Below are 23,571 nucleotides of genomic sequence, written 5' to 3' on the forward strand. Positions count from 1 at the left end.
GCAGCCCTGCCCGTCTGTGTTCTAGGACGTAGCAGGAACCTGCGCTCCTCTCTCTGTCTCTCCAGGGCACAGTTCCCTCTCACCAGCACAAGTGCCACAACCTCTTCCAAACTGTTCTCACACAGGCCGAAACATCAACCTTCCTAAAATATAACTGGACTATATCCTCCCTCCCCCGTACGAATTCAGCAGGGCCTGGAGCAGAACCCACCCCGCCTCGGCCCCCGGGCAGCCTCCCAGGCCACTGCTTTTTGCTCTGTGCCACCCACCGTGTTTCACGATGTCTCCCTAAGGGCCAGGCTCCCCCTGTCCCGGCCCCTTGCCTGGAGGCTCCACACACGAGCTCCGTTGAACCGCTTCCTGCTGAAGCTGGCTTCCTGCCTTTGTCATCCCACTGTTACTCCAGGCTCCTTCCTGGGGCCTCCCCCAGGGAGGAGCTGGCCAGACCATAGGTCACTGGGCTCTTGTGATGGTCAGCTTCCCTGGGCTGGCAGCCGGTCTCATCGTGACGTTATTATAAGTGGGTCTCAGTTTCAGGACAGCTGGGAGTGGTGGTGTCCCCCCAGCCAAAGGGGGCTGTCCTGCTGAGACCCCACAGGCACTGGGCACCGCCCACTCCCTCAGGCAGGACAGCCTACGGTTCTGCCACAGCTCTTCCCAAGCTCGCTCGCCCTGTACACTCTCCCACTGGCTGTTGACTGAACTCACGGGTTTCGCCTAATTACCTTTGGTTCTTCCACCTCCTCTCACACGATGGATCCCCTTCTGATCTTTGCATGCTCAGACCGCAGCAGGCCCTGTCACTCAGTGACGTGCGAGTGTAAAGCCCTGGCCCAAGGTCGCAGGTGGTGATGGGCGAGGAGGGGACTCCGCCCAGCCGTCAGCCTCTGGAGCCTGTGCTCTTCCTGGTGGCCAGGCCACTGCAGAGAAGCCTTAGGGGGCAGACCCCTCCCTCTCGTGCTTTAGCGGCGACTGTGGTGAAAGTGGACCCAGGATAGCACTTGGGTGTCAGTCTCTGCGGGGATTAAGGGAAGCCGCTCTGTGGACCTGCCTTTATTTGAATTGGGCTCCCCCAACCCCTTCAGTATGCTGCTTCCATGTCCTGCCTTTCTAAATGTTCACCCTTGACTACAATGGCTCCGGTTCCAAGCACATCCTAGACTGAGGTGCCGGGGCCCAGGCCCTCGCTCCCTCTCCGCGGTCCTCTGCGTTGCCTGATCTGGTCTCTTTCCTCAAGGAGAGCGTAGGGTGTGAATGGAAATCAGCCAACACCCATCCTTGTTTTAGTTCAACAGCTCTGATCAAAGAGGGGAGGGATTGGCAGTACTTATTGACATACCTTTCTGGGCGGTTAAGGTTTTCCCGAGGATGTCTGGGCCGCGTGGCCTGTAAGCAAAACGGGACCCGACAGGGATCTGCACGGAGAGAAGTGTCAGAAGCAGGCTCCCCATCAGAGCCCTGGCAGAGGCGACCCCCGCTGGGTGTCACCTCCTTGATTGAGATCAGGACTGTGTTTTACTCATCTGTCTTTGTGCCCTTCAGAGGCGCTCACCAGATGAACTGGGTCAGTCCCTGGCAGGGTCCCCAGTGGTGGACTCAAGTTATAGTCGCAGACCGTCTGCCAAAAGGGAGGTGCTCTATGGCAGCCCGGTTACGTAAAATAAGGCATTGTTTCAAAATGCCGCACCAACTATTTTCTTAACAACTTGCATGATCGGCCGGTTCTTTGTCAGACATCCTGCCTAAATAAGAAGCAGGTCTTACGTGCAGTCATTTATTCCATCCATCCATCCATCCGTCCGTCCATTCAGCACCAAGTCCTGATTGGGCATCTGCTCTGCACCAGGCACTCTGCTGGGTGCTGGGCCGCAGAGCTGAAATGGTCAGTCTCAACCCACCGACAGCAGAGACCTGGTCAGACACGTCAACACATCCTGCCACGTACGGCGCTCCCGCTGAGGTACGTCCCGAGTTCAGTAGGGGGACGGCGTGTGGAGGCCCCAGCTGGGAGGGGACAGCGCCCTCAGAGGGGCAGGCATGCCAGGAGACCGGGGCCAGCAGACGACAAGGGGCAGCGTCAGCAAAGGTCCCAGAGCGTGTCTCGAGGCGTTTAAAACCAGCCGGCTTTCAAGGGGACGCCAATGCGGGGAACCAGGCCAGGATGCTGAGAAGGTGACCGAGGGCGTCGTTAGTCCCTCCTCAGCCTCTGGCTGTCCTACTGGACCCCCCTGGAGCTGGCTGATACCCAGACGCTTTTGCTTCAGAGGAAGAGTAGTGTAGAAGAATCCGGAGTCCTCTCCACTATTGTTATGATCGCACCCAGTATGATTATTACACAGAGAATCTAAAGTGGGTAGCATGGGTGTCTCCGGGTCGATACTGATTTCAATTGTATAAAACACGTCTGCGGCCTTGTCTGAATCACTTTGCGCTGCTCTCGGTGGATTAGCCGCACTGATGAAGCAGCTGAACATGCTGGCTGATTATGGTCAGAAAAAACAGCTTCGCTGCAAGGACACTACCATGGAGATGGTATTTGGCCTGCACTCAGTGGTGTGCAAGTGGACAGTTCTAAATAGCTCCGCCCAACAGCCCACTCGTCCGGCGGCTCAGGGTACCCGCTGCCGCCAGCGCCTCCTGGCAGGCTGAGTAGGACGCCGTTCTCCTGGAAACCCTGGATCCTGCAGGGACCAAACTGGAGGGCTTTAGTGGCGGAGGCAGGCGCTTTGTAACACCTGCCCCACAACATGCCAGCCGTTAAGAAAGGGCTTCTTTAGAGCTTTTATGGAGCAGAACTCCGGAGCTGTGCCGAGTGTCTGTGCCCTGGACTGGAGCTGAAGCCCTTTATGGAGCGTACGGGCCCCTGCAGGTGTCCTGCAGTTCCTGTCTGTGGAGCCGGTAGTTCTCTGGGCCCAGGCGTCTCTGTGGGAGGCCAGGGGCTGGAGAGCGCAGCACTGTCCCAAGGCCTGGCCCGAGGTCCAAGCCTGCTGGGCTGAGAGCAGGGGTCAGTGCCCCAAGGGACTGCCTTGGGGCACCCCCGTGTTAAGAGAGAGCAGGGATTCTTGATGTCTCCATAGCAGGGACCCTGTAAACAGGCTGAAAACTCTGTTGCATAGCAAAAGGATTTGGCCCATTCTCTAAAATATTTGTTGAGTTTAATTAAGAATAATCTTTCTTTAAGATTATTATGATCACAAGGGGGAGATTGCCAGAAAAAACTTGTGATGGACTCTGAGGTGGACCCAAAAGCAGGTCACTGGGTGTCTCATCGAGCAGCCTTCAGGGTTCCCTGATGCTTTGGGGGCCTGCACTTTTCACCGTTTTTGAGCTGTTTTTACAACTCTAGATTATAGAAAACTTGTAGTGCTGCAAATCATTCTTGTCCATAGAAATGCAAATGAATCGTGTCCTGGTTATAAGCGGTTACTGCAGTACTTAGTTACTGCTCTGTAGCTATTGGTCAGTTTTGCATCTATTTGTAAATTCATTTTAGCATTCCTCACTGCCAGTATGTGTGTGTGTGTGGTTCAGATTCTCTTTGGATACATTGTAACATCTTACTGGTTCCCTCATTAATTAATGACAACTAAAATCTTTGACACATGCTCATTTTATATTTGGATGAGAACCGTGATTTTCCCTTTTTAAAAATGTATCCTTTAACACGAGTGCATTGGCATCCTATAGTGTTAGGAACGCACAGACTCATCTAAGGCAGCACGTGCCACAAGCTTCCGTGATACCTGACGTTCGGGGAAGGCCATCTCTGTATCTCAGACTAATTCCCAAACCGAGCCCTTCCCTGTTTTCATGAGTTTAACTAAGGCATTTTACTGCTAAAATAGAATAAGCTTGGTCTTTGACCACTTAGAAAAAGTAAGTCTTTTCCGCATTAATTTATTTAAATCTTAGCACGTGACTCCTGTTAAGTCATTGCAGGTAACAAGCATACTTACATGAAAATTTCAGAATATTTCATCTTGTTTAGTTCTCCTGTTAGTTTTTAACAGATATGAGTGTTCATAGCTTTATACCTTACAATATTTAAATTTGATTAAAATGTTAAAAATACCTTTGTAATTTGTTATTAAAGTTACATATGCTCATTAATAAAAAATTTAGAAATTACTTACAGCACAAAGAATACAAATAATCCCTACGATCCCACATGTGTGGAGAGCAACCCACCCGCCGTGTGCTCGGTCCCTCTGCGGCCGCGTCCTCCAGGACTCGGCTCCATCACTGAATCCCTCGGCCCTCCGTCTTCAAGCTCCCCCTGTCTCCTGGCTCCTTCTGCCTCAGAGGAGAATCATCTCCACCCCCTCATGCCATCTGCTCCCCTCTGCCCAAGCCGTGGCATCATTTCCACAGCACAGACCCAGCGAGCACTTTTCGGTCCCCTCCTCCCCGACGTCTCTGCATCCCATGCTCTCTTTACCCCTCCACTTACAACTCTGCTCCCTGGGCTTGACTTCCATCTCCCTCCTCATTCTCACGTCTCAGTCTTTTGTCTCTTGGACCATTTTCTCTGACTTACCTGACTTCATTTCCAGTCCTGCCCTTACAGTGTTGGTGTCCCTTGGTTTTCCTTGCTCAGGACGCTGGTCTTCTCTCCCCACGTTTCCCCCAGTGATCCCTTCCCCGAGGGTCACCTCCCACCACGGGCTGCAGCTCCCCGTCATGTGCTTCCAGCCCAGACCTCAGATTCCTGCAGACGTCCCCACCTAGACGTCCCCAGGTTCACCAAACGCAAACTGTCAAAGGAGACCTCATCACCCTCCAGGTTAGAAACAGAGACGTCATTCCTGTCCCCTCACCACTCCCCGCCCCCCTCAAAGGCATCAGTACGTCCCTCTGGGTTGGTTTTACCTCGTAAGCGTCTTGTCTCATCCACTGCCCCTCTGCATTTCAGCAGCCCTGTCCCTGACTGGCTCTGGCCCGCCGTACAACCCCACCCATCTGGCCTCCCCTCTCCGCCCAGGAGTCCCCACGTTCTCTGCGTGTCTGCGGAGTGCACACCCCGCTTGAAGCGCTGCAGAGGCCCCCAGAGCAGGCGTCGCATCCGGGCTGGGCAGGGAGCCTCGGGTTCCCCCAAGTGTGCTTGTGCTTCTAGCAGCCCGGAGACTTAGTCCCAGGCCACCTTCTAACCAGATTGCCAGCCCTAATTCCTTCTTGTATAGAAACCCTTATTGCTTAGAGAGCAGATTCCAGGCTTATTAGCACATTAATAGCGCCATTGATCACCTGACCCCCGCCTGCCTCTCCAGATTTATCTCCAGCCACTCGTTGCTGTGCTTTTCAGCTTCAGCGTCAGGGCTCTGCTCGAAGCTCCCTGAGCGCCCCCAGCGGCGCCTTTGCTCAGCTCCCCAGTCCTGCCCTTCCGTCTTCCGCCGGCTCCTTCGTAGCACCTCCTCTGGGAACTGTCCTCTCCGGGAAGTGCTGTCCCCAGACTCCTGCCCCCACATGCAGGGCAGGCAAAGTAGGCCCTTAGAGCATCAGCACAGGCAAGATACCAAAACTAAGCAAAATGTCTGGAAGGAAACTCTTTCATAATTTTTTCCTACTCGGAGTTTGCGAAGATACTTCCCCGTGTTTTCACTGAGAAGATCTATGGCTCTGAGCGTTGAGCTCAGGGCTTGTAGTTACTTTACTTTCATTCTTTGATTTCTGGTCGTGCTGAACACATTTTTCCAAGTTGGCTGCTTTTCGTGCTTCCCCTGCTACGATCTGTCAGTTTCCTTTCCCCTATTTTTCTATCAAGGCCTTAGGGTTTTTCCTGTCATTTGTGACAAGAATGTTTTCAATTTGTTTTTTTACCCTTAATTTTTGTGTCTTACTTTTTGACATACAGAGGGGTTTATTATGTAGTAAATCTATTGATGTTTTCCTTTATGACTTCTTTCGTCCCTTTTATGTTTGGATATTTCAACGCTATCAAGCATAACATATATATATATATTTTTTTTTTTTTTTTTTTTTTTTTTTTGCGGTACACGGGCCTCTCACTGTTGTGGCCTCTCCCGCTGCAGAGCACAGGCCCCAGACGCGCAGGCTTAGCGGCCATGGCTCACGGGTCCAGCCGCTCCGCGGCACATGGGATCTTCCCGGACCGGGGCACGAACCCATGTCCCCTGCATCAGCAGGCAGACTCTCAACCACTGCGCCACCAGGGAAGCCCCACATTGACTTTTTAATCATGTTAAACCTATGATAAGTTTTATGAGAACTGACTTCTTGGTGATTCTGTCTTCCCATCCAGAAAAATAATATGCTTCTCCGTTTCTTCAGCTATTTTTTTATATTGCTTAGTGAAGTTTGCAGGTTTATACCCATAGGTTCTATACTTTATTTGTTACAGTCGCCCTAAGATTTTGTCTTATTGCTGCTGTAAATAGGATTTTCTTCCCATTTCATCTTCTGAAGAGTTATTCATTGTTGAAACAAAGGAAAGCTATTGATGTTTAGGTATTTGTTTATTATTATTATAAATATTTTTCAGTTGATCCTTTTAGTTTTCAAGGTAGACAGTCATATCTTCTCCAAATAGTAAAACTGTTTTGTTTGCTTTTTTTTTAATAATTTATGTTAATCCTCTTATTTATGTACTTTTTTTGGCTGCGTTGGGTCTTCGTTGCTGTGCGTGGGCTTTCTCTAGTTGCAGTGAGCGGGGGCTACTTTTCGTTGCAGTCTGAGGGCTTCTCATTGCGGTGGCTTCTCTTGTTGCGGAGCACGGGCTCTAGCCGCGCGGGCTTCAGTACCTGTGGCACGTGGGCTCAGTAGTTGTGGCTCACGGGCTCTAGAGCACAGGCTCAGTAGTTGTGGCACACAGGCTTTGTTGCCTCACGGCATGTGGGATCTTCCCAGACCAGGGCTCGAACCCGTGTCCCCTACATTGGCAGGCAGATTCTTAACCACTGCCCCACCAGGGAAGCCCTCCTTTTGCTTTTATATCTTACTGGGTCGGTCAAAATAATTTTAAAAAGTAAAGGTGATTGGCATAGTCGTTGTTTATCTGATCTCAGTGGGACGTCTACAAGGATTTTACTGTTGTGTATAATGTTGATATTCTTGTTGTTTATTGAGTTTTGACAAATATATCTACAGCACGTAGCTCATACCTTAAACAAGATACAACACACTTTCAACATTTCAGAAAGTTCCCTGTGTCCCTTTCCAGTCTTCCTCCTTCAAAGGCAAGCACTCTTCCGACTTCCATCTGAAACTCATATAAATGAACACGACACTGATTTGAAACAGCCGTTTCTCATCCTGTAATACGTCCCACCCATTCCTGGTTCTTAGGGTTTTAAAAATATATGTTTCTTCTTTCTAAGCAAGTTTGTTTTGTTTTGTTTTTTTAATTCCATTTAGCAATACCCTACAATTTATGCAGGAGAATTCACTATATGAATACCCTGTAGGCTCGCAGCTCTGCCGTGAACTCCCAAGGTCCTGCCTCTGGACAGGTTTCCAAGCTGACTCTGAGGGCTTGGTCATCATTATGAGGTTCCTGAGCCTCAGACTTGAAATCAGTGTATTTTTCCTTAACTTGGAAAGAAACACTGTCTTCCGTAAGTTAATACCTTTCTTCGTCTTTTCCAAAGGTGTGCGAGAACTGTCAGGTTGGAAGGACGTTTCTACGTCCCATGCACCTTCGCCGCCTCTGACGCGTGGAGAAGTCCACACAGCAGGCAGCTGCTGTCAGGAGGCTGCTGGTTCTCCCGGGCGGCTTAGCGGCTTCCTTCTGAAACCCCACATCCAGAGTGTTGCTTTGTTCCCTTAGTCAACAGGGAACCCAAAGCTAGACCGAGTGCTTAGCTGAGCTCCCTAAGTCCCCCGGGTGTTAGAACATCTCTCTGGCTTCTTCTGCTTAGTGATTTTGGATTTGTTTATCTTTAATTTTCATTTCATCATCCAGTTTCATGCGTATTTCACTTTAGCAGGTCTTTAACAGCAGGAGATCTCTCTTTCTGTCTCTCCACACACACACATACACACTCACGCAGGACAGAATGATGCCAGACTGAGGGGCGAGCCGCAGAGGGCCGTGCAGCGCCGCTGAGCGGCACGGCGTGGACGCAGAGCCTGGCAGCTTGCCCCGCGGAGCTGGGCCGGCGGTGCTGTGCGGGCAGCTCTCGTCCCGGCGGCAGAGGGCAGGGGCCCAGGGCCCGGCGCAGGAAGGGCCCTTATTCTGAACTGGTGAGTGAATTTCCGGGAAGAGGGGGCCGAGGATGGCCAGGAAGCCGGGCGCGGGAACGGGAAGCACCCCGCGAGGTCGTGGTCCGGGCGCTTGCTGAGTCTGAGATGGTGTTTGGGGGTTCAGGTAGCGACGGCCCAGGGCAGTTTGTCTTTCCTGGAGCGTGGAACGTTCTGGCGCCGATACCTTTCTCGAGCAGGGCTTCTTGTGTCACCTGCTGGCCCAAGACTGGCTTTTGGAGAAGGTTCTGGGAGGCCCCGACGCCTGCGCCCCCGGGCGTCCTCGGGGAGGTGAGGAGACCCCGTGCGGCTCTGCTGGCTCTCCTGCCGCCTGCCCGCCAGCCCCTCCCCGCGAGCATGGGACACCCTCTCCTGCCTCGCTGTTAGCTGCTCCAGAGCTGACGCTGGGCTTTGCGCGGCTCTGCTTGCCGGAGTGGCAAAGAGACTGTTCTTTACCCTTCAAATCGTTTTCATCCGTCTGTGACACACGTCTCACACGGGTACTTGCTAAAAGCCTCGGAGTGTGAGGAAGTGGTTTCGGCCTTCGCTCACTTTTCTGTGGGTTTTTTCACGTTGAACCTCACATTAAAAGCACTTGCTCCCATTTTAAAATCCATCCAGGAGGACAGCACGCGTCACAGTCGTTCCCGGTCGCGTTGCTGTGTCGTAGGCCCAGAGAGGGGCTGAGGAGGGGGGGTTGGGGTCCTGTCCCCTTGGCTCCCTGCCCTTGGGCAAGATGAGGAGGTGGGCAGGGCAGCCGAGGGGCCGCACAGCCCCTGCGGGTCCTTGCCTTCCCAAGCCCGGCCCCCAGACGGACGCGGCTTCCCGTGCAGGGACACCCGGTGCAGAGCAGAGTGGCCCCTGCCGCGTGTCTTCCCCGAGGCCGGCTCAGCTGCTTCCACCGGGTCGCCGGCCAGCCGAGGTCGGACCTGTCCCCAGCCCACCGTGTGGGGCTCCCTGCGACCAAGACTTGTCTCCTGCCCCAGGCTGAGTTGCCCTCCGCTTCTGCATTTGTCCAGTGCCCATGTCCAACCTCTCTGGCCAGTGTCTCCTCTGATGCAAACGGCTTCTCCAGTTCAGGGACCACACTCTTCCCAGGACTGTGTCGCCCCATGAACCCACGCCTGGGGCACATTTGGTGTCTTACCAACAGCTCAGGAGGCCCAGTCCCTTAGATGTGAACAGCCGAAGGTCTCAAAGCCTGTTCTTGGCATCGCTCTGGCCGTAGTCCTTAGCAGAGAAGTTCATTTAGTTCCTTAAATGCTCAACTCTTTTGTTCTTAACTCTTAAGGCAAAACTTGGTACATTGTAAGTCTAACCCCACAGACTTTTATTGCTCCTCTAAAGACAGATACGGCAGAGAAAGCCTTCCCCAAGTGAGAGATGTGCAACTGTTTTAGCCTGTGCTCTTTGGGCTTTTGTCTTAGGCAGAAAGTGCCCGTCCACCTCTGCTCTTTCTCCTGGTCCAGTGACGATGTCTGACTAGTCTGAGTCTCTCACCCCATCCATCCTTAGGGGAGTGGCCCGGCCCTCCTGTGACCTCAGACTTATCCCCCATGGTTCCATGAGTAGCTCTGGGTCACAACATCCTTTCAAAATTGTGCTTCGATTCGCTCGTTTTAGGTATGTTTAATGCCTCGACAGAATCGTGGAAGACCTCGTGGCCTTCTCTCAAGATTACGGTCTGTTCTAAAAATGGTATTTCTGCCAGCTCAGGCTTGAAATTCTAAAGTGTCACTACAAATTATATGCCTTTCATTCTTTTAATAATTTTTTGTCCAGAATCCTGCAGAAGGATCTCACTTAACCTCGCAGAGCTTGCTATTATCTGGGCTGTGAATAAACAAGAGAGGCTGCTCCGTAGCCCTGGGGTGCTTGCCCCTGAGTTTTCCCGTCCGCCCGGAGCAGATGAGCGGCTTGGAGTGGGGATCCATTCCACAGCACCCCCACCCCCGAGAGGCCTCACTCTGTGGAGGGTGAGATTATTTGTGTGTCTGGGCTTTGACACTGTGCCTCTGTCGACACGGTGACCATGATCTGAGGGTGCTGTAATATAGACAAGCGAATGTGATTCATCCTGCCAAACTCACGTCAGTAACTCATTCAGCCGAACACTGACGTATAGGTCAGAGTCTCTGAAAAACTTGAAAAGAATTACACAAAGCACTTGAAAAATCATGAGAATGGCTTAGAAAACGACGGTAATGTTGACCTGTACTTGTTTTGTTTCATGTTTTTCTCCTACTCTTTATTTTCCAGAGAAAATTTTTGTTAATGAACTTCTATTGCTTTTTTCGTGAGATACATACATATATTTACCTTTTTGTATTACTCTATGGATGTGCAGTTCTACAGGATAGACCCAGGGTTTATAGCTTATGTAATTTTGGAGCTTTGGTTAAGAAAAACCATTCAAAGCTGCAAGTACCCCTGCTGGGACCTTGGGCAGGGCCAGCGCAGATGGGGGCCAAACCCAAGTCTCGCTGGAGGGGGCACAGGGTCCACCGTGAGGGCACTGGGTGACCGCTAGTTGCAGCGCGTGGAGGGCCCGGCCCCTTGTTTTCACTCCACCCAAAGGCAGCAGGTCCTCAAACACGAGAGGTTCCCGTGAGCCACGTCTGGGACAGCCCTCCCTCCAGAGCTCTGACCCCAGAAGAATCCCAGTGGCTTAAATCCGGGCTTTCCGCACGCAGCGGTGAGCCCCGTGCCTGCTGGTGTCCTCATACACCAGCCCCGACCTCTCCTCGCGCAGGACACCCGGGTCTCCAGTGCAGGCCCCGCACCTGCCCCTCTCCTCCTGGCCCTGTCGACCCATTAACTGACTGGCCTTGTCCCCCCTCGGTAAACGTTTTATTTAGAACACGTTTTGGTTTACGGGATAATTGTGGAGATAGAGGGCTCCCTGGACCCCATGCTCAGTTGCCCCTCTTATTAACATCTTGCCTTTGTGGGGGACATTTGTCACAATCAGTGAACTAATATTGGCATATGGTTATTACCTGAAGGCCGTGCTTTACTCGGGTTTCCTCAGCATTTTGCAGATGCCTTTTTCTGTCCCAGGATCCCATCCAGCACCACGTCACACTGAGCGCCCGCGTCTCCTTGGGCTGCTCTTGGCCGGGCAGTTTCTCAGACTTACCCGGGTTTTGATGATGGTGGCAGCTCGAGAAGGCAGGTCAGGCGTCTTGCAGGATGCCACTCCACTGGGGTTTGTCAGAGTGTCCTCTCGTGGTTGGACTGGAGTTGGGGCTCTGGGGGAGGAGCCCACGGAGGCAAAGCGCCCTCTCCTCACGCCCCCCCCCACCTCGTGGTTGGACTGGAGTTGGGGCTCTGGGGGAGGAGCCCACGGAGGCAAAGCGCCTCTCCTCACGCCCCCCCCCCCCACCTCGTGGTTGGACTGGAGTTGGGGCTCTGGGGGAGGAGCCCACGGAGGCAAAGTGCCCTCTCCTCACGTCCCGCCCCACCTCGTGGTTAGACTGGAGTTGGGGCTCTGGGGGAGGAGCCCACGGAGGCAAAGTGCCCTCTCCTCACGTCCCGCCCCACCTCGTGGTTAGACTGGAGTTGGGGCTCTGGGGAAGGAGCCCACGGAGGCAAAGCGCCCTCTCCTCACGCCCCCCCCCCCCAGGCGCCCGTTCTCAGCTGACTGCTGTTCATGTGGGTCAGGCTTTGGAAACGTCGGGGGCTGTGACGGAGTTTGTGCTACGGTCGCCTTCTCTGTGGCCCCTGTCCTGAGTGGGCACTGTCGGCCTCAGAAGCCCAGAGCACTTGCATTCAGCGTCTACACAGCCAGCCCGGGGCGGGAAAGGAGAGTGTCTGATCAGCGTGACCGTGCTGGACCCTCGAAGGCGACGGTCCAAGAGAATAGCTCCTCTTCTGAATCATCTCTGTGACCGAGCCCTCGGCTTCCTTGCTTTAATGCTAAGCAGCTACAAGAAGTCAAAAGAACAACATCGGGCTTATCCGGGAGTCTCCACGAGGTGGAAAGATCAGGCCATAGTCCGTGCCTCCGCTTCTCGGGTGTGAACGGGGAAGCTCGTACCTGCCGCAGGTAACTGTGGAGGTTGGATGCGCCCCGATGAAGGCATCGCCAGTGCCTGGGGCACAGCAGGTGCTTCCCCAGAACAGGGAGGAATCCAGTTCCTACAGTGGGTCACGCACTCTTCTAGGTACTGAGGATCCAACAGTGAATTAAATGCATTCGAATGGAGTTTATCTCATGGGTAGCCATTACTATTATAATACTTACGATATTTATATTTCAGGAGACACAGTATGTAGACAGTTGTAGCCAAATCAGCAGTGGAATTACAATTAAAAAAATTAATTTGCATCTTAATTTTCCACTTAACTCACGCTGTAACCTGGGGGAAGTTATTTTAATGAAAGAATGTTCATTCTCATCCACGTAAAACAACACAAGGTACAGCGTCAGTGAAATCATATATTTTCAGCTATCAAATGTACAATTTAAGCAGTTCCAATGCTCACTGCTGGCAATGTAGTGACAAGAGTCACTTTCTAAAAACTTTTTGTTAGGAGAAGTACGAAATACGCACACAGGTGCAGAGTTTTCTTGTATTTGGTTTCAAAAACCATTAAGATTTTACCACAGTTGTTTCATCAGTTCCCCACCTTTTTTGCTAAAGTATTTTAAAAGAAATCCCAGAGATTTTGTCATTTCATCCTTAAGTGATTCAGTAAATAGCTCGAAAGAGGACATTGTATACCTATGACAGAATCAATGGAATCTTTAATATCATCTTATACTCAGTCCACATTTAAGCGTCCCTCATCGTTTTTCTAAAAACGTCTTTTCACAGTTGATTTGCTGGAATCAGGATCCAGACAAGGTCCATCTGTTGTGTTGGTGGTTTTGTCTCTTCCATCTCTTAACCGGTGCTTTTAGCCCCTGCCTGCCTTCCTACCCGCTCTCGCCTGGGGTACAGCCCAGGGCGCTTGCCTGCTGAAGGTCCCAAGTCCGGGGTTTGGCTCTCCGCTTCCTCCTGGTGTCACTTAACTGGTTCCTGCATCTTCTTCATTGCCCAGACACATTCAGCTTTTGGTTTTCTGTGCTTTCTTGGGGGGGGGGTGTGAGTGTCAGCACTGCCCGGGTGCTTCTGGGTACCCCGTACCTCATCTCGCAGGGCAACGCTGGAGGCCCGGCTGCTCTGTTCTCAGTGATGTTGGACCATCCAGGAGCCTAGGCGGTGACAGCCTGTAAGGCTTGGGAGGAGTTATTTAAACCTCCTGAGTCTTGATTTCTCCATCTGTTAAGAGGAGAGATAATACCTCCTTCCCAAGAGGACTCCTGTGGTTACAGATGTGAAAGTACTTCCAGACTTCAAACAGCTGCACAAATGTTAGGTATTAATAATAATAGTGGTTCTTTTGGCAATTAAGAAAATTTTCTTTGAAAAGTATTCTCCTTCCTCAGGTACCTTTAATTGAGAAAATGGTGATGCTCTTTTTTTTTTTTTTTTAAATCGAAAAAAGCTTCCAGTATATTTGGGAAGATGGAAAGGCACCAGCTTTTTAACCAACAGGCAGAGTGGAGGAGTGATTAACGCCTCGTGGTTTCTGGGCGCCTGAAGCCAAGAGAAAGATTAGTGATGCCTGTCTGTGGAGCAGAGCTTTGTTTAATAGCCTGGCCGGGGAAGACTAAAATCCCTTAGTCTTCTGGATTAGAGGAGCAAGGGGCATCCCCAAAGGGGTGCAAAAAAGCTATTGAAACTTTTATGGGATGGGTTCCTTTATCAAAAGATTCTTCTACATTCCAGCCCTGAGACAAGCATCTTGTAATACTCTTTTGTGAGGGCTGGAAGAAGAATCTCTTAGAGGGATTTTGCCTGTTGACTGTCAGGAGCAGACTCGCTATTTAAATTTTAACGCTTCTCAGCAAGTCTGCAATTCCAAAGTCTGTTAGTGAGCAAGTCCTTCCTAGACCACTTTTTTTTTTTTAATTTGGTACAAGTCAGAGTGCCCATGACATGATTGGGTTCATTTATTTTAGTTTTCAGTTTAATCTCTCTTCCTGCCAGATCTTTTATCTTCTAGTAGGAGAGGAAAAAGAATAAGTAAAAATTCCTATCGATACAATCAGAGAACTGAGCAGAGCCCCAGGGTCTAGAGCAGATTAATAGGCCCCGTCATCGAATCGAACTGGGCAGCAGCTCCTACTACTCAGGCTACACTTTCAGGAGCTGTTTACACTCTGCGTGAACAAATGGCTGAGAGTCAGGGAATCGCGTGGGGCTGAGTTTGGGTGGGAGGGAGGGAGGGCGCTTGCGGCGGGAAGGAGGCGTCCGGGGCGCTTCTCTGCCCCTTCCCTGTGCGACTAATCGTTTCAGTCCACGGGCTCGACCACCGTCCTCCTGACTTTGCCTCTTTCTGAAATTGCCGCGGTTCACTCTGTACCTGACTGAGCAGGTGAGCGGCGTGCGCTCACAGACCCTGTAATCTGCAGGAAGAGGGGGGTGGAAGACGTGTTTCCTTCAGCGCGTGTGGCAGGGCCCCCGCAGGAGCAGGCAGCACTCGCGACTCAGAATAATCAAGGCGGGAGTTTAGGAGGGGAAGTGGCAGAGCCGGGATCACCCGTGGTCACAGGGGTGAGGCGAGCCGCAGAGCCGGGGAGAGAGATTGTGCAGGGCTGCGCCGTGAGAAGAGCGGGGGCCTTTGGGTGAAGCATGCAGGCAGTCTGGGGCAACCTCCAGTGAGTAGGGAAGAGCCCTCCCTGCCAGGCAGGCCCTCCAGGGCACAGGCAGGGTGGGCAGGGTGGAGAGGGGGCCTGCGGTGAAAACAGGAGCGCCCGGCAGAGTCTCTGCCGGAGCCGGGCCTACACCAGACGCATCGGCGCCCTTCCCTTGTTTCACACTCATCGGTCTCAGGAGTCGTGTGTTATCCCCCTCGTGTTATGTGCAGTTCCCACCATTTAAACTCTTTAATTGTGGTAAACATACACATAGCATGAGATCTTCCATCTCAGCCACTTCGGCGTGTCCAGTTCGGTAGCGTTAAGTACAATCACCCCGTCGTGCAGCCATTGCCACCATCATTTCCAGAAGTCTTTTCATCTCGCAAAACTGAAACTCTGTCCCCATCAAACACTAACTTCCGTCCCCCCTCCCCCAGCCCCCGGTGTACTCCAGGTGTCTCATTTACGTGGAATTATACTACATTATCTGTCCTTCGAGGACTGGCTTACTCCACTCAGCGTCATGTCCTCGAGGTTCATCCACGTTGGAGCGTGTGTCGGAATTTCTGTTCGTTTCAAGGCTGCATAATAGGTCGTTGTATGGATGGACCATATTCTGGTTGTCCATTCACCTGTCGATGGACACTTGGGTTGCATCGCCTTTTGGCTGTTATGAATAATGCTGTTATGTTCATAATGCTTAGCACCACTTCCAAGAAATAAGAAAGACAGCTTGATTTCCTACGGGTCAGTCCCCAGCACCCACATTTCACTTCACTGATAACTTGAGAATGTAGTTCAGGGTCATAGCAATTCTGAGCGGAACTGACACGGGGCACTTGTTCATCCCAGGGCATCACTGCACGAAACGATTGGGCCAAAAAGCCTGTTTAAACTCTATAGAGAAATTCCCACTAAAGTGTAGGAGCCGACAGAACCTTCTGAAGCCTTGCAGGCAAGAGCCCGCTTGGCTGACAGAGTCCCTCTTCCACGCCTGCCGGAAAGCTGGGAGCACAGATATTCTAAACTCGCTGTGAATTTCATTCCATGTCTCTCCAGCCAGAGCCGCTCAGGGGTGTGGCAGTATAATGAGTTGCCACGCAGATGGGTTGCAGGATGCACAGCCCATCTGTCTTTATCATGCTCATTTCCTCTTTTATTAAAATGTTAATGACTATCGGTTTTATTTATCATTTGGTGACATGTGCAGCATCCTTTTCTGGGAGACAAATCTGCGGTCTGCCATGTGAGCTGACAGAGAACTTCTTCCCTGTGTTCATATTGAACACAGGCATGAGGAATATTGGGTTCCATTAAACTGCCGTCTGCAGGTTGAACCAAAAAATCCCTTTACTTGTTGACAACAGCATGGGGTTAATAGGCACACTGGACTCCGCGTGGGAAACCCGAGTTCAAAGCCAGGCCCGCTGGTTACTCACCACGGGACCGTGAGCCTCGGTTTGCCCATCTGTTCAGTGGAGCCAACCACTCCACCTGCCTTGGTAAGCAAATGAGCTAATCTGTGGGAACGCACTTTGCATTCACTTACTGTCATTCAGACATGTGCTTGTAGAGGCTTGACCTCGTTTTGCTCCTTCTTTCAGACTCTCCGTGGAAAGTGCATCTGTCACACGTTGGCCCCGAGATGACAGGCGTCACCGTGCGTGGCCTGACCCCGGCTCGTACCTATCAATTCAGGGTGTGCGCCGTGAACCAAGTGGGCAAGGGCCAGTACAGCGCAGAGACGAGCAGGTGTGTGACACGCACCCTTGGAGAGGCACAGGGAGCCCAGGACGCATCGGGTTAGGCCATCAGCCACCACCCCTTAGTCACACTGGGGGAAGCAGAGAGGAGGCACAGTGGCTCGCCGGGCTCGCCAGGGGGGCCTTACCTGCCGAGGGGAGTTTCTTAGCTTCTGCGGTGCTCTGGCTGTGCCGACATAAACCATTCCCAACCGCACAGCCCTTGGTTTACGTGAGATTAAGAGCTTGCGGTGTTTCCACGCCCTTTGTGTACCTGACTGCCAGCAAGGCGGGAGCTGGTGCCACCGTCTTGACAGGTAAACACTGAGCAGGTGTCGGCAGGAAGCCAGGTGAGCTCTGGCGTTTCCCTGGTGGTCCTGATGCTGTCCCCCGCACCAGCCCCACCTCCCCAGGCCAGGCGGCTGCTTTCAAGCCTGTTCAGATGTGACGTGGGGAACGGGCTTCGTCCTGTTTCAGTGTGCCCTCCCCAGCGCACCTGAGCTCTCAGTGGGCTTGTGCTATAGAAGAGTTGAGAGATCTAAATGACTCTTTTCAAAATGTGGGAGTTTGATATGAGAAATATTGAAAGAGCCGAAGGAACCAATCGGGAAGGAGCCTCGGACTACGGCCTGTGAGCTGCCTCACTCACGCCTGTGATCCTTCGAGGAGCGGAGGTACCACGGGCCGTTCAAGCAGCAGCAGGTCGCCTCCCGCGCCTTTCTTGTTGCTTGCTGAACTGATTTTCTGTTACGTTGGTTTTTTGTAACTGTTTCGTGCACGTCCTTTCAGTTTGATCAGCTGTGCGTTTTGCTGTATTCATTGCTCGATGTGAGTAACTAGTTAGGCTCAAGCTTCAGCAAGGCAGAGAATGCGAGCGAGGACCCTTCGCCTCCGGGGCTGACCTCTCTTCCCCTCCCGGACTTCTTTTTCTTAGGTTGATGCTCCCTGAAGAGCCACCCAGCGCTCCCCCGAAAAATATAGTGGCCAGTGGGCGCACCAATCAGTCCATCATGGTCCAGTGGCAGCCGCCCCCGGAAACAGAGCACAACGGGGTGCTGCGTGGGTACATCCTCAGGCAAGTAGCCAGTGGTCGGCCATTTTCAGACCGTCCTTATAGAGAGTCAAGGGTCTGTTTTGCGCAGGTCGCAAACTCAAATGTCTGTAGGAGCCCAACAGTAATCGAGAGACTCAGGCCAGCAGCGAGACTCTAGGGACTGGTGGAGACGGCGGCAGACCAATGAGAACAGGCGCCCGTGGGCAGCCTCACCGGACAGTCTCTGCAGTCAGCCGTGACGCGCACATGCAAGAAACCGCTATCAGGGGTCGCATTTTGGCAGAAGGATGGAGGGGAAACATTATGGGTTGGGAGCAAGGTGTGCTTATTCACTGTAAATGCTTTCACTCTTAAGTTTTTACCAGGGGCATGCATTAAGTATAATAATTTTTAATTAGTAATAATGCGGTTGATTTAATTATAAGCCAGTTTTTGCCATGCTAGTGCGTTGTTCAGAATTGCCAGGTTTTCCACTGTTACAAAGAAATTTTTAAATCCAGCTTTTTACACACATTCTCACCGTTTTTAAACATTGGGAATGAAATCTATGTATTTTGAAACACAGGGCAGGCCAGACCCTCACAGCTGCAGAACAGATGTGGCCCAAGAGTGGCCGGTTTGCTGTCTCTGCCCCCGTGGGGAGGGGCGTCAGGCTTCTGAGCACACTGAGTGAACTGTACCAGCACCGACTGGGTTGACAGAAGGCACCTGCTTTGCCAAAACCACCGCTAATTTTAAGATTGCAGCGAAAGTGATCATTTGAGAGGTTTGTTGACACAAGTAAAAAGAAAACAGTAAAGCAGTATTAAAAGGATAACTATTAAACCTCTTCTAATGGACCGTGCAGCTGTGGCCGTATCTGTTACCAGCCTTATGGGGCAGGGGCCATGGGTGTCCGTCATTACCGTCCTCCAGATGCCCAGCCCATGCCCTTTCTAAAAGTGTGATCAGAAAATACCGGGTTAACAAAGGTCTTAAGTGGAGAAATATAGTCTCTTAGATCAATGTAAGAAATTATGGAAGAGTTGCTTCTTTAACGCCGCATCTTTGCGTGTGGGAGATAGCTCATTGCTATGTATTTACATAATCACCCACTCATGGTTTCATACGTGTTTATCTTTATGCCTGTAATATTTACCCGTCCCAACCATTTCACCGCTATTTTGGAGTTTTTCCTCGAGCGTATGAAGTATCCTCTGAACACAAGCCAGATCATTATCTGCCTGAAGCGGTTCAAGTGCGGCCCTCCCCAGGGGTTCACGAGGGCTGGAGGACTGATAGCACTCAGGGCGCCCTCGGTCTCCGCGCCCCTGGCCGTCCTTCCCCGTTTCAAAGGGGACACCGCGGATCTGTCCCCTGCGGGCAGGGGGCGCCTGTGGACTCTGGTTCTGTGGGTGCTTCCAGACAATCCCGTTTCCCTGGGGAAAGCAGCCCGGTGCTTCCCCCTGCTTGAGGCTGGGGTTTTCTGTCACGTTCTTGCCCCTCACTGCTCACCCCAGCTGTCGCCCTTGTTCCGTGCTTATCAACTAATGAAAATAATTGGCCTCCCCTCCCAGACCAGCCCTTCCTTCCCGTGCTTGTCATCCAGGCCGCCTCTGTCTTTTTTTGAGCACATGGAGGGAGAAGTTTCCTTGCGCTCCAGCTGCCAAGTAAGGACTTTAAAAGTCAGCCCACAGAACCAGAACCCGGGGCATGGAGTTTAATAATGAAATCCCCCTGATGTTACAAGGCCCCATCGGGGACTGCACGTTTTTCTATTTTGCGGGATTACGACTGTTAAAAGGATTTTCTGTGGTGGTATCCGTCGAGTCGAGCACTGGAAAAGAGGGCATCTGTGTTTGCAGGGGCTTGAATCAAGAAAGCCCCAAGATGAGGGTACGCTACCCAAGGCCTGTGAATATCCAAGTTTTCAGAAATTGAAGACCCGTGCCAAAATGAATTTGCTTGGAAACATTTCCGAATAATCCTCCCATCTGCAGATGAGCTCTGTTTGCAAGTGTGGACCCTCTGGGGCACAAGTCTCCGTGTCAGATAAACAGCACAGCCCACGGAAGAACAAAATGGAAACAAATAACTGTTGTCGCCCTGGCCATAAGAATTAGTTAGAGTGTGTTCACAGCAATAAAATATTTATAATAATGGGCAGGGTGTTGCTTTGAGAGGAGCATAGGGGTTACGTCCTTTAAAAACATTCTCCTGTTTATTTCTGTGTGAAAAATCATCTCGTTCTCTCTGAGATGGTCTCCTGGGCAACGTATCCGGCCAGTCAGAGGACGATGCCCTGCACTTCTGTTATTAATTATGACCTTCCCAGACATCCCATGAATGTTACAAAAGCACCCTGAGCCGCCGGTCAGAGTGGACCAAGCTGCCTGCCTCGAAGGGAGAGCTGCCGTCTCCAAGATGTGGAGTCTGCAGCGCGTCACACACAACCTCACACAGAGGGGCCTGGGAGAAGGTGTGCAGCACGCTTGTTTCTCATAGCTCAGCGTTCTCTCTTAGGATGCTTCCTACAAGAGCAGTGTTTCCAAAGGAGGAATGTGTGGGGGTGCTTTGCACTGTCACACCTCCTGTGCACCCACTGTTTCATTTTATTCTTACAACAAGCCTGTGAGATGCCATCATTATTATGTCCGTTTAGGGAGGAGGGAAGCAAGGCTCAGGGACGTTAAGAATTTGCTTGAGGCCACCCAGCTCCTAAGGCTTCTTCCCAGCCTAAGTCTTCTGAGCTGATTGCTTTGCCTTTCCCTGGAATGTGTATCAGATAGTGGAGTGAGCTCTTCAGTAGCCGTGCCCGGCTTGTGCCACATTGGTCACCCATGATCCTGGGCACCAGTCACGTGCCACATTACTCTGGGGTCTGGAGCCAATATTTACCTGTTTCAAAATGGCTGTCTAACTGTCTCAGTGCCATTTATTTTAAAAGTTTACGTTTCGTAGATGGGAAGTGTCTGGTACGCGGGTTATTCCGCACCAAGCCTTCCTCCTGTTGTCCCCTGCCTGGAAGACAGACCATCCCGTTATACGGATGAACTTAACGTGCTGTGAATGGCGCCTACACTTGGTGCAGGTAGTTCAGAAAAGGAGTGTCAGCTGAGTGCGACCGGAAGTTGATGGGCTATGAAGCACAAATGGGGTTTGATACCCTAACTTCCATCTTGGCCCGTCGCAGAGCGCCACTGACCGTCGCCAGGGCCCTGCAGGGCCCGCATCCTGCTGCTCCTTTCAGGCGGGAGTCGGGGAGGCCTTGGGCCTTTGTGCTTTTCACAGCTGGCCTGCTCTCCAGCATTTCTGCCTCCTCTCCACAGTCCTCACCGCGTACAAGTGGCCTGTAGCGGGAAGGGACAAAAGACTAGTCTCAGAAAATCCTGATTTTCATGGACTGCCTTTTCAGCCATTGTTCCCTTTGGAGGGCTGTTTTCCATTCCAGGCCTGAACTCCGGGGCTCCTCCTGCTGGTCCGCCTGCGTCCAGACGCTCCGCCCCTGGTGACAGCGCAGATGACTGAGCGGGACTCCGCAGGCTTGCTCAGTGTCCGGGAGGGGCCTGGAGACCCCGGCCCTCTGCGGAGAGTGGACGGTCTCCTGCTGCCACTCTGGGCTCGTGCTCTCTTCCCTCCCCCACTGAGCATCAGAGCCACGTCTTCCTGAGGCAAGAACCAGCTCTTGGATAGAAATTCGTGCTTTTGGAAGCTGCCCAATGACTGAGGAAGTTACGCCCACTGCACATGCCCCTCGGTTTACCCAGGGCAACTGATTCACTTCTACACATGCAGTCGTGGAAAACACTCGCTACTCAAAACAACACTACAGCAGCCCTTTCATCGTACAAATAGCAATGTCCTAGCTAATACGTTTTCTGTGTCCAGAGCCGTGTATATGTCGCTGTTTTAAATAAATACAACTTTAAATCTCTGCCGTTAGTCCACTGAAGAGCATACACACCACGATCTTACAGGTCCCCTAAAAAGCCATTTGTCACACTTAGCGCCAGCCTAGTATTTTAGGAGGGTGAATGCCTTTGGAAAGCACTCATTCTGACTCCAGGACTTGGTGAGCAAACCCAGCGGGGAGCTCAGCCCAGGGACACCGAGAGACCGCACACTGCTCTCTTCCTTCCCTCCCTCATCGCAGTCACAGGAGGAAGGGCTCGCTCAGACGGATTTATAGCCACACCCGCTAGAAATCATGTCTGGAATTTTGGGCCTTAAGTCACTGTACTCCCTGGACAACTGGCACTTAAAAAGCAACCATCTTCCCTGAACCCTAACATAGTTGGAATGTCAGTTCTGTTGGCCCAGAGCTTATAATCACTGTGAGATTAGGTTATACCTTTTTTAGCGGTTGACGTAGAAGCAGTGTCGTCTGACGCTGACCTCTGGCTTTACTCTTGTTTTTACTTCCGCTTTCCTCTGACCGTGTGGAGTGACTTCAGGTAAAGCCAGTTCCTTGCTCAAGTATCTCCCCTGGGTCCGCCGCAGGTACCGCCTGGCTGGCCTGCCCGGAGAGTACCAGCAGAGGAACATCAGCAGCCCCGAGGTCAGCTACTGCCTGGTGACGGAGCTCATCGTCTGGACGCAGTATGAGATACAGGTGGCCGCCTACAATGGAGCTGGCCTGGGCGTCTTCAGCAGGGCGGTGACCGAGTACACCTTACAAGGAGGTAAGCTTGCTTTCCCCCGAGGCTGCAGAATCGTCGCTAGGGAGCAGGATTTGCAAAGTTCAACTGGGGCATGTTTGGAATAAAGAGAGCGTCCAGTCCTCTAGGGAGTGGTTAGAGGAGAGTGATCACGTACTTAATTTCATCTCTCTGTCTATTCCAAAACTATAGCAAAACCACAGAAGGGAAACAGATACGATTCTAACCGCTTTTTTCTGGTTACTAAGGACAGGGTGTATCTACACACATCCTTTAACTGGTCCACTTATTCTGTAAAAGGTCCGTGGGATTGTCTTTTCCTAAATGGAATAACAGTATATTTTGCAGTGAAGCTGGCCGTGGAGTCCTGTGTGAAACTGTGAATGTTTTTCAAAGAGGATGAGTATTTAGTATTTTGCTTTTAATGGTGTAATACAATTATTAGTAATGGAATTTGCAACTTGGTGCTCTCCACCCCCCCCCCCGCTTTGGTTTACTTTTTCAGTTACACAAGCAAACAATTTACTAAATCGATAAAAACTCTTCTCCACACCCACCCCCAAAATGACCAGGCAGAATGTCATAAAGCCAGTGGGTCTTACGTTTATGTGCTAAGACCCAACCCCGTTATTTTCAGTGATTTCCGCTGGTTTTCTGGAGGATCCGGGTCTCGGCGCCAGGAAGGGCTGGGCACTCAGAAACCTCCTCCGTGTCTGCATTTCGCTTTCAAAGCTCTTAGCGGTAATAAATAGACCCTCTCTCGACACAGCCAGGTGTGCCCCACAGCAGCGCAGAGCCTTGCCCGGGGAAGCCGCTCTCCCACAGGATCTGAAACCCTTCTCCGCTCAGCCGTTTCGCCCTCTCCTGACTCACAGGTGTGATTTTATTTGCTACCAGGCCTTGACCTTTCTCAAACGGTAAGGTTTCTGACTGCCCACCTCTCTCCCCAGATCATTGCTGGGACCTCACGTTCCTTGATATTACATGCTGTCATTGCCGTCCCTTATTGATCGGCTGTCTGCTGTCATCCGAAAGTCCATAAATCCCCCTTTATGAGTTAAGCGCCGTCACCTCTGCGTTCACAGTGAACGGGAGAAATGTTTAACGTGCAGGACGCCCGGGAAGGGGCTGTTTATCTGCTGGTGATCCTTGCTCACTCACTGAAAAATGAAAGTAGCTGAAACCCTGCACAGTCCATGCTTGCTTTAATTAGTCTACTTCATAAAATAACAATAAATTTGGAAACACTTA

General features: G+C 51.6%; 1 protein-coding gene across 1 annotated transcript in view; it reads left to right on the plus strand.

Annotated features, from left to right (window-relative positions):
• The window catches only part of SDK1 (sidekick cell adhesion molecule 1), a 581,111-nt gene that overhangs the window by 382,834 nt on the left and 174,706 nt on the right, over positions 1 to 23,571 (plus strand). The window contains exons 15-17 of the mRNA XM_060285242.1: positions 16,492 to 16,639; positions 17,564 to 17,704; positions 22,163 to 22,344. Of these exons, the coding sequence (XP_060141225.1) occupies positions 16,492 to 16,639; positions 17,564 to 17,704; positions 22,163 to 22,344 (471 nt within the window). The remainder of the gene's footprint in view (positions 1 to 16,491; positions 16,640 to 17,563; positions 17,705 to 22,162; positions 22,345 to 23,571) is intronic.

Source organism: Globicephala melas, chromosome 15 (genome assembly GCF_963455315.2).
Source record: "Globicephala melas chromosome 15, mGloMel1.2, whole genome shotgun sequence".
Taxonomy (NCBI): domain Eukaryota; kingdom Metazoa; phylum Chordata; class Mammalia; order Artiodactyla; family Delphinidae; genus Globicephala; species Globicephala melas.